At 42.5% G+C, this 10,956-nt stretch overlaps 1 protein-coding gene across 1 annotated transcript in view; it reads right to left on the bottom strand.

Moving 5' to 3' along the window:
* stxbp4 (syntaxin binding protein 4) overlaps positions 1 to 10,956 on the bottom strand; it is a 46,076-nt gene that overhangs the window by 24,142 nt on the left and 10,978 nt on the right. The window contains exons 6-14 of the mRNA XM_008292379.1: positions 8,861 to 8,946; positions 7,691 to 7,820; positions 6,542 to 6,674; positions 5,227 to 5,333; positions 4,190 to 4,424; positions 3,325 to 3,406; positions 1,337 to 1,404; positions 1,076 to 1,172; positions 217 to 341 (exon numbers count right to left, since the gene is read on the bottom strand). Coding sequence (XP_008290601.1) covers positions 217 to 341; positions 1,076 to 1,172; positions 1,337 to 1,404; positions 3,325 to 3,406; positions 4,190 to 4,424; positions 5,227 to 5,333; positions 6,542 to 6,674; positions 7,691 to 7,820; positions 8,861 to 8,946 — 1,063 coding nt within the window. The remainder of the gene's footprint in view (positions 1 to 216; positions 342 to 1,075; positions 1,173 to 1,336; positions 1,405 to 3,324; positions 3,407 to 4,189; positions 4,425 to 5,226; positions 5,334 to 6,541; positions 6,675 to 7,690; positions 7,821 to 8,860; positions 8,947 to 10,956) is intronic.

Here is a 10,956-nt window from a genome sequence, read left to right as displayed (position 1 = left end):
CTGAGGATCTAAACCCTGGACCAGAACATCAGTGGATCTAAACCGTGGACCAGAACATCTGAGGATCTAAACCCTGGACCAGAACATGTGAGGATCTAAGCCCTGGACCAGAACATCAGTGGATCTAAACCGTGGACCAGAACATCTGAGGATCTAAACCCTGGACCAGAATATGTGTGGATCTAAACCGTGGACCAGAACATGAGGAGGTTCTACCAGCGGGTTGGACGGTGACTCCAGCAGCACCAGCAGCTCGTCGGAGGTGAACCTGGAGCCGGGCTGGCTGACGGACAGCTCCTCCAGCTGAGGCTTGAACAGTTCTCTGGTCAGGTTCTCAAAGTCTGGAACAGAAACATCAACCCACCGTCAGCAGAACCAGAACCGACCGGATCCCCAGGAGACCGACGGACCCTTTTAGCTTCTTTAAAACTCAAAACATCTTCTTTGTTTTCCATCCATCTCACGACGGTTTCTCTGTTTGGTTCAGTCCGGTGAAGCCTCCATGGACACGGTGACTTCAGCAGCAGTCTGTGTTTCTATCAACAGTGATTCATGATTCTCCAACACTGGACCATAAAATTACTCGATTTCACCGAAACAACCAGGAGGATCTTCAGCAGTCACAGAACAACGCAGTAAAGTTACACCTAATGAATTTAAATCATATTAAGATTTTAGCTACCTGCTGTTAAATTAAGGAAACAAACGTGTGTGCTGCTGTTTCACAGTTTTGTTGTTAAATTACTGATAATAACGAGTAAAATGTGCATTTTCACAAACTGAAACCAGACGTGTGCTGCTGAAAATGAGGGCAGAAAAACTGCAGGTAAGATTTTAAATGGATATTTTATGGATGAACCCGAATAACGAGTAAAACCACAGAAAATAAAAAGTCTTTGTTCACGAACTAAGAAACAAAAAGGCCTCGACTGGCCTTTAAACCAGCGTCACAGATCTTCTGGTTCTGTGTTCGGCTTCACGAGAAGGAACGCCGAGCAGGAAGTAAACAGGAAGTACTCCAGTCAAGTACAAGTACTCTTAAAGTGTGGTGGTGTGGTTCTCAGGTGAGTCCTACCTGTGAAGGCGACGGTTCCGGCCGGGTCGGCTCGTAGTCTGGACCGCAGCGCCTGCCGCTGAGCCTCGGCGGGTTTCAGTCCGATCGCATCCAGAGCCTGAGCACAGATCAATACGCCCATCAATACTCCTGATCAATACCCCGAGCTGACACGCACGCACGCCGACCAGCAGCCAATCACGGCACTGCTCTCAGCGGCCGCCTCGGGCTCTGATTGGACGAGCGTGACAACATGAGATAGGAGCAAACGTTAGACTCCACCTGCTCCAGCCGCTCCAGTCGCAGGCGAAGGGACGGTTTCCTCTGAGGGGGCTGAACGCTGCTGCCATCTGGAACACACACACACACACACACACACACACACACACACACACGCACACACACAATGATTATTGATCGATTATTGTCTGACAGGAACAGTTTGGACCAAATTTAAGTTTTTCCAGTAAAAATAAGTTTGTTGTTGGAAAGTCGTGGAGATGTTGACTCACAACTACACAACTACACAACACAACTACACTACACAACTACACAACAACACAACTACACTACACAACAACACAACTACACTACACAACTACAGAACAACACTACACAACTACAGAACAACACAACTACACAGAAGGTCCAGACAACAAGAGACACAGCGTGACAACAAACAGCGACGCACAGCTGCCTCAAAGACAAACAAAATAAACACAAAAAGGCCAAAAAACTACACAAAGTGACCGCAAGGACACACAACACAACACAACACAACCACGAAAACACACAAAGTGTGCAGAGTCCAAAAACCCAACGACACAGATCCTTAAAGTGACATTACAGACACACTAAGCATCACAACAGAGACACAAAACCACAAAGACGACAACTGAGAAATGAGACAATAAAACACACAAAACAACGACACAGATTATCCATAAAAACACAACAATATAACACACAAACAACAAAAGCACACAGCTCCATCTGCAGAGACACATGAACCGACCAACAGGAGAAGCTACACAACACAAAGTGACCCGACGACAGACACACACATCAGAACACAATCTGTTGTGTGTCTGTTTGTGTAGCGGTGTGTTGTGGTGAACGCCGGCCGTCCCGTTTGCTATTAATATCCTCTGTCGGCGAGCGTGACGTCAAACAGCAGCGATTTCACAGATGGAGGAAAACCTCAGGACGCCTCACACCTCGCCGGCCAATCGGAGGCCGGACCTCCCGCCTGCATCACTTCCTGGTCCGAGCGGCGGCCAACCAGCAGCCATCTGTCGCCTCCCAGACCTCACTGAGAGCGGAGCTGCAGGCTGCAGCCTCCCAGAAGCAGCAGTCGTAAACTATGTGATTATAATAGTTGATGAGGGAGGAGGTCGGGGCGGAGGGAGGCTCCACACAGTCGGGTCAGTACCAGAACAAAAAGGATTTCTGAGGTTTGGTTCAAATCCCCTCAGATCACAAGTCGAGTCATTTTAGAACATTTTAGAGAATGTTTGGAGAATGTTTAAGTCCAGTTAGACACTTTAGAGAAGGTTTAAGTCCTTTTAGAACATTTCAACTTGTTTTAAAAAGTTTGGAACAACTTTTTTTTTTTTTTTTGGATGATGTCTGAGTAACTTTTGTGCAACTCAGAAGTGAAATTTGGGCGATTGAGGAGCTTCGAGCTGTTTTGGAAAGTTTTGATCTTTTATAAACGTCTGAACTACGTCAGTTGTTTCCATCTGGACAGATTTAGTCGCTTTTAGACTTTTTTAGGTAATTTTGGTTTCAGTTCATTTAAACGAATTAAAAAGTATATTTTGAGTAATTCTGGACACGTCAGTAAAGTTTCAAATCATCTGGACCTTTTCTGAGTAACTCTGGGAAGTCTCCGGTTGGTTTGCTCCAAACTTTGAGACATTTTCGGGCTGTTGTGTTTCACATCCTTAAAAGTTGGATTTCTTCAGTTGTTCAGAACTGAACAACTTTTTGTGACATTTTCTGAGTGGTTTTGGACAAAGTACACGACATTTCAGACCATTTCTGAGATGTTTCAGAGGCTTTTTGATTCATTTCAGACGAGTGTTGAGTAATTTTGGACACATTTTGAGACCGTTTTCCATGCTTAGAGTCGTTTAGGACATCTTTTTGTCTTTTTTGATAGTTTTGGGTAAATACAGACAAATGGAAAGTCAATCTTTGTCACTTTGTGAAGTCTGCTTTCATGCCTTTCTGTGTGGTTGCTTGATTCGAGCTGATTAAAGGCGTACCGGTGTTGTTCTCGGCGCTGCTGTGACTCTCTGCTGCTGGAGAAACATGAGTCGGTTCTGTTCTACCTGGAGACACTCGGACCTGCAAACAATCGCACAACAAACAGGAAGAAACCGGAGTTAAACAGTCGGTAGAATGCAGTTTCTGACAGAGGAAACATCAAGACGATCCTGAGGAACATGTTCAGGAAGACGCTCCAGATGTCAGAGGGAACATCTGATAGAAAGGAAGGTCGGCGGTTTGATTCCGCCCTGTAACCTGTGTCATGGTCACCGCCTGCCTGGTGTGGATGCGTATGGATGGATTGTTGAGGTGGTGGTCGGGGGGCAGGATGGCAGCCAGGCCTCTGTCAGTCTGCCCCCCCCCAGGGCAGCTGTGGCTACAACCGGAGCTACCACCACCGGGATGGATGTGTGTCAATCAATAATTGATAATGTATGCGCTTTGTTTTACTCCCTGAGTAAGAAAGGCGCTGTATACATCTGATCAGTTTTTATTATCTCGTCTTATCTTTAGCCTGTCTTGACTTGTCTTGTGCCTTTATCTTAACTTTACTTAAACCTTCCTTATCTCGTCGACTCTTATCTTAAAGCTTTCTTATCTCATGTCATCTTATCTTGTGTCATCTTGTCTTATCTTAAACCTCTTCCTAACTTATCTGATGTTAAACCTTCCTTATCTCGTCTAATCTTAACTTACCTTGTCTTAATCTTTCCATGACTCGTATCATCTCAGCTTAACTTATCCTAAACATTTCCTAACTTATCTTAAACCGTCCCTATCTCATCTCATCTCATCTCATCTCATCTCGTCTCGTCTCGTCTCGTCTCATCTCATCTCATCTCATCTCATGGTATCTCGTACCTGGGTGACGTTGACTGTGGGCAGGGTCTCGCTGGCTGGGTTCCTGCTGGAGGTGATCTTGGTGACCACGGTGGGCTGTGGAGGTCCGGTGGCGGTGGTGCCCAGGCCTGGAGCTCTGGCCTGGGGTCCTCCTCCTCCCCCGGAGCCCTGCAGGGAGATGGGACTGTGTGGTCCGCTGCTGGAGCTGGAGGAAGACCTCCTCCTGATGAAGGCGATCTCCACCGTGGGGTCGGGTCTGAGGAGAAATTAAACCGTTAAGACAAACACAGAATGCAATAAACAACAGAGACAGCTACAGGTTCTGTTGTTATTCACTTATTACCATTTACTCTGTGTGTGTCTATATGTACATCTATGTGTCTGTGGATATATGGATCATCATCAGCTGTCATTAGTCACTGTGCGGTACGAGTAAATAAGAATAACTGTTTTGTAGCAGAAAGGAATAAGAATAATAACGTATTATCTATGTATAGTAATAACAATATAAAGCTGTTATTACCAGTTATTATTGTATATATATAAACTATACATGTGTATAGAATCAAGAATAATTATAACTATATATATACTACAGTATATGTATATGTTGTGAATACTATATATAGTGTATAAATACTACATATTGTGTATTACTATATATATATATAGTGTAAACTATGTAAACAGTCTGTGTAGTAAATTATCACTATAAATAAAATAAAAACTACTGCTACTGTTGTCATTGTTAGCGACATGCTAACAGTGTTAGCTACATGTTAACAACTACAACATGCTAATCCTAAATATCATAAATACAGAATTTTATGTTTGATCCCATGAAGACATTTATAAATATTAATCGTCCACCTCTGACCACTAATGACTTTAATCTGTGATACGTGTCAGACCAACAGTTTCCTGCATCAGTCACCTGTCAACACATCGATCTGATCGTTTGTTCTGACTGGATTCTTATCCTAATATATCAATGAGTGGATCAATAACAGGCGGTACGACCCAGATCTGCTTCCTCTGCTGGTTCCAGGTGAGTTTACCTGAGTTTGGTTCTGGTCAGGATGCTTCTGGCCTCCTCGTACGTCACTCCGATCAGAGACTCCTTGTTGATGGAGACCAGCTGGTCGCCGACCTGCAGCCTGCCGTCCTGGAACACAAAGAGAACACAAAGAGAACACAAAGAGAACACAATGAAAACACCATTTTAACACTTTTTAGATTTATTTCAGACCGATTCTTTATTTATTCTGGACAGCACTGAGTCTTTTTCAACAGTTCTGAGTCATTTCGATGCATTTTAGGTCACACTGGACAAATCTTTAGTCATCTTGGACGGTTTTGAGTAAACTTTGACAGTTTAAACTACTTTTGACGAGTCTTAAGTGATTTTGGCCATTTTGAAAATCATTAAAGACCGTTTTGAGTCATTTTCAGCAGCACTGTGTCATAAAGGTTCACTCCAGAAGTGATTTTCTGTCGTGTTGGACAGTCTTTGAGTGATTTATTTAAAAGTTTACAGTCATTTTGACGAGTCTTAAGTCATTTTGTACATTTTTAGTCACTTTTGGACACATTCTGAGGAAACCTAAAGTCATTTTGCACATGTTGAGAGCAGTTTAGTGGTTTCATCCTGCTGACCTGAATGTTGTTAAAAAGCTGTTCGTCTCATCAGCTTCACCGGCTGCTGTTTTATCTGAGTCACATTGGACAATTTTTAGTCATTTTACACACAGTTAAGTCATTAAGGAGAAGTTTTGTGACAGGTTAAACGTATTTTAATTTATTTTGGACATTTTCAAATGATCTTGGACAGGTTTTGAGTTATTTTCAACAGTTTTAAGCCATTTTGGACAAATCTTTAGTCTTTCTGTTTTTACATTTTGGACTGGTTTTGACTCATTTTGCACACTGCTAACATCAATTTGGACAGTTTTTGAATAATTTTCGACAGTTTAAATTCACTTTTTAATTGCTTTTGGTCATTTTAAAAATAATTTTATACAGTCAAGAGTCATTTTTTGACACATTTAGGACATTAAGGACAAGTTTTGTTCAATATTAAACATATTCTAGTAATTTTCTGTCATTTTTGGCAGCTTATGAGTCATTTTGACAAGTCTTAAGTGATTTTGGACAGTGTTAAGTCATTTTAAGACACATTTTGAGTCATTCTGAGAAAATCTAAAGCACGTGTTTAACGTAATGAGAGCGCTAGTCATCACGCTGACATCAACACGCTGTTCCAAAGTCAGGACTCAACGGTTCCACACAGTCGATGCAGCTCTACATCGACTGAATCGTTTCCAATCAATGGACCGACCACTGGTCCACGGGTGGTCCTGCTGAAGCTCTGACCTTCTGGCAGTCTCCTCCAGGCACTATTTCCTGAATGAACACCATTGGTCCTTCGGCACGGTTGGCTCCTCCCTTGATGACAAGCCCCAGGCCTGTTCCCTTGGCAACGCAGATCAGCTGAATGACGCTGTCACTGGAAGAGATGGAGATGGTGAAAGTCGCAGAGATGCTCAAACTGCTCCTCCAACCGCTGGAGGCGCTATTTCTAGCCACTGTAACGGAAGAGTTTGGTTCTGTAGTAACCGGACCAGTGCTCAGCTGCTCACGGGTTTAGTTTGAAAGATTTATTTTTTTGCCAGAAGGGACGGAATAAGTTGACCTGACTTCATACGGAGCACCTGGTTCTGTTACAGCCTCATTCTAAAATGGATTCACTTCTTTTTTTCACTCAAAATTCGACATAAAATACGTCACTATGACAACTGGGAAAAAAAGGGTTTTTTGGAGATTTTTGCAAATTTATGAAAAATAAAAACTAAGATGTATGTACTCTATGAGCATTCACAGCCTTTGCCGTAATCAACTGAAAGGAAGAAAGAAACCTGAACTCTACATTCAGCGTTCTTACAAGCTGCTTTAAGCCTTTTAATGAAGAATAAATTAAGAGTTTGATTATTTTCTTAGTAATATTTGTTTTTATCAGCGTTTAAGATGAGTTTTAACAAGTACACAATGTGTGAAGCACGTTGACAACGAGCTGAATCTGTGCAGTAAAGGACAACATCGTCTGCATACAGGCGGACGTTTGCATCGGCTTCACGGTCTGCTGCTTCACCTGCATCTAAAGGCAGGACTCTGGATTGACAGTCGGGATAAGGCCGGTTCTGAGTCACTCTGGAAGTAAGTCTGTGTGATAAATAACAGCATCGTCTGCATACAAGCTGATGTTCACAGCAGGTGAATACTGACCAAGATAATTTATATAAATGCACAATACAGGGGGGCTAAGAAGGGATCCTTGTGGAGCACCTCTCACACTAGAAATGAGCTTCATTGAGTTTGACTTGACGTAAACACAGCTTGGTTTTTATCATCGGACAGTAAAAAAACAGCATATGTTCATTCTTCATTCTTCATTCATACTTCTACAAAGGCAGATTGACGTTGCTCCTGCTGCTGGGTTACCTGAAGGCGTGCGCAGGCGTGTGCACGGCGTACTGGTGGTTGGCGGTGTAGGTGGAGGCCTGGCTGTAGGCGGTGACGCCCTCTTTTGGGCTCAGCAGCTGGGGGCTCTCGGAGCGGGAGGACGAGGAGGACGAAGCCGTGTCCGTCAGCTTCCCTGAACGCAAACCGCAGAAGAAGAAGAAGAAAGAGGCGAGGTGGGCGGCGGGAGGCAGAAATAGAAGAGTAGAAGAAGAGTGGGAGGACGGAGGAGGACGGACGTAGACAGAATCAGTTCATCGTTATGAAACTGAAGGTTCTGTCTCTGGAACTGGAGACGGTGAGACTTCAAGGAGCTTCAGAAACGATGGTGCTCGAAAATACTTTTAAAAGTTGGTGTGATGGTTGTGGGATGTTAAGAAAAGGCAAAGTCTGTAAAACGGAGACGTTGATCAAACGTGGGGAACATTTTCTAAAGTGAGGACGTTTATCATAAGTGACGACTTTTCTAGAATCAAAGACATTCATGGAAAATCTGAGGTGCTTTTTTTTTTTTTAAATGAAGGACTTTCATAGAATTGAGGACACTTCTGCAAAACGGGGTCATTGTTGGAAAGTGAAGATATTTCCGTGCAGTGAGGACATTCTCGTAAAGTCGGGACACTTTAGAAACCATGAAAATGTTTGAAGCACCTTTCCAGAGAGTGAATCATTTTTTTGACGAAGTGAGAACTTTTATAGAGTCATGGACATTTTGGAAACTTTTTGTAAAGTCAAGACTCGTTTTAACGTTCAGGACGTTTCTGTAAAGTTGTGTAAAGCGAAGACACTCGTGGGTGCAGTCTAGTTATGCTCATGGACATTTTTTAAAAAGTGACGACTTTTCTAGAATCGAGGACGTTTTTGTAAAGACTTTTTTCACAGCGAGGAAACGTTTTGAGTCTTTCAGACTTCTTTGGGAAAGTGGGCTCATTTCTCTGAAGACATTATGAGGACATCCTTTAGGTAGGTAAGGTAAGGTAGGACGTTTAGAAATAAATAAAAGATGTTTTCTGGACAGTCCGGACATTTTCTAAAAGTTGGAACATGTTTGTGATGCTGCACAGCGAAGACATCATTTGACTGTCTTTAAAAAGAAGAGATTTTGTTTTTCTGAAGTCACAGCGTCTCTTCCAGTCACTTCAGCGTCGTGTGAAGGCAGGACGTCCAGAGCTTTACCTGTGGAGAGCTGCGTCGGTGAGATCCGTCCTGAAGCGCTGACGTTGTTGGAGCCGTACTTCTCCATCAGCTCAGCGAACTCCCTCCTGAAGGACACATGAACACACCGCCGCCATGCAGTCATTAGCAGCACGCTCAGTGACGCTTAAAAACCATGAAAAACAGTGAAAACAACTAAAGCATCTGTACGATGGTGGTGCTTTTGCTCGTTTGAATACAATAAAATCGTGTATTTTTCATGTGGACATTGTTCTGTGATTTTACTATTACATGTAGTTTAAGAAAAACAAAACATGTGAAACATTTTTAATCCTCAATGTAAATATTTTACTTTGAAATAAGAGCAAAAATATCTGTGAAATAATAATAATATATATTTTGCTGATTTAAATACAGTTTAAAAACAAAAGGCTCATTTTACTGCCGAATAATTTACTGTTTATAAAAATATAGACATTTAGATTTATCAGGACATTTTCACAAAATCTGTAAAACAAAAGTTTAAAAAAATGTAATTTTGCAGTTTAGCTTTTTCTTTTTAAACCAAAAAATCTCTATGAATAAAAATACAAATAAAAATGTGGACATTATTTTGGCTTTTTAATGTTTAACATGTGAATCCGTACGTTTTATTTAATTACATGATTTTATTCTTTCTCTGCTGTAGTTTAACCAAACAGGCAGAAAACAGACTCCAGGTGAACAAAGTGGATTTTTAGGAATCAAAACCATTCAGGATGGTTCTGATGAACCAGCGTCTGGCTCCCCCTGGTGGCCGCCGTGGACACCTGAGGAGTCAGCAGAGCCGGCGCCGTCTGATCTGGATCCGATCCGTTAATTCTCTTAGAGAGGATCTGCTGCTCAGACAAAACATCCTGCGATCAGACCTCTGACCTCTGACTTCAACACGCTCAGAACCAAACCGAGCCGACGACTGGATGAGATGAAACAGAACCACCGGACTCATACAGTAAACACATCCTCCTCTCCCTGGTACCATCTGTAGAACTATTGAACTGAAGCGTCCTTTTGTTTCACAGGTTTTCTTGTAAACTGACCGATAACGACCCATTAGCCTTAAATACTGTCAACATGATCATCTGTGATCTTAACGAGGCTTTAACGACAATTTACTGTATTTAAATCAGCAGAATATATGATTACTTCACAGAGAGATGATGTGCATTAAGGATTTAACATCATTAATCAGTTACTTTACAGATTTTTTTCCATTTTTTAATCAGTAAATTACAGCTAATAATTAGTCAAATCAAATATAATTCAGATGTTAATAATAAAAAAAGCCAAAACTTTAAGTAAAGTCCACATTCAACCTTTGGCTGCTTTTATTTTTCACACGAAACCTTTTTTCCTGCATTTAAATCAGTAAATTCTATTATTATTTTGTAGTTATTAGTTTTTAAAAGTCATCTTTTCTTTACAGATTTTCCTTCACCGTCTACATTATGTGACGTTCACGCTCTGGGATGTGGTGGTTCTGGTTCTGTTCAGTGAGTGTTTGTCTCCGCTGAGCCCTGAGCTCACCGGGGGTCTGTCCTCGGGATTAGCCGGATTAAACTGTTTGTGATTTCGCTGTGATCCTGTTCATCCGGACCGGTCGTCATGGCGACACATCCGTAAGGTCAAACCGGCGGCGGTTCGTTCGACGTAAACAAGACGAGCCTCGAACGTTTCAGGAAACCAAAGTTAAAAGAGAGAATCCTGAATCTGTCACCTCACTTTCAAAAGAAAATCACAGAATTAATCCACCAGAACCTGGACGCGTGTCCAAACCGTCACCGGAGCACCTTCAATAAAGAACCAAATAAAACCCAAACCTCCTGGTGCCAGTGATGAGAAGACCAATAAAAAACCCAATCAGCCCAAAAAGTTCTGAAGCTGTGTTTAGTGTTCCAGCAGCAGTCAGCGGCTGTTTGGTTCAACAGTCAGCTGTGCAGCCCATAATCAGACCGACAACCTGCTGCTGCAGGAACCGGACCGGACCGGACCGACTGGGTTCTGTCGGTCAGAAGGTGGAACATCCAAACAAACCCGTCGGACCACGTCCTGGTTCTGCTCTCTGACCGGACGACACA

The sequence above is a fragment of the Stegastes partitus genome, unplaced genomic scaffold (genome assembly GCF_000690725.1).
Source record: "Stegastes partitus isolate 25-593 unplaced genomic scaffold, Stegastes_partitus-1.0.2 Scaffold805, whole genome shotgun sequence".
Classification (NCBI taxonomy): Eukaryota; Metazoa; Chordata; class Actinopteri; family Pomacentridae; genus Stegastes; species Stegastes partitus.
This window is presented reverse-complemented; position numbering and strand designations above follow the sequence as displayed.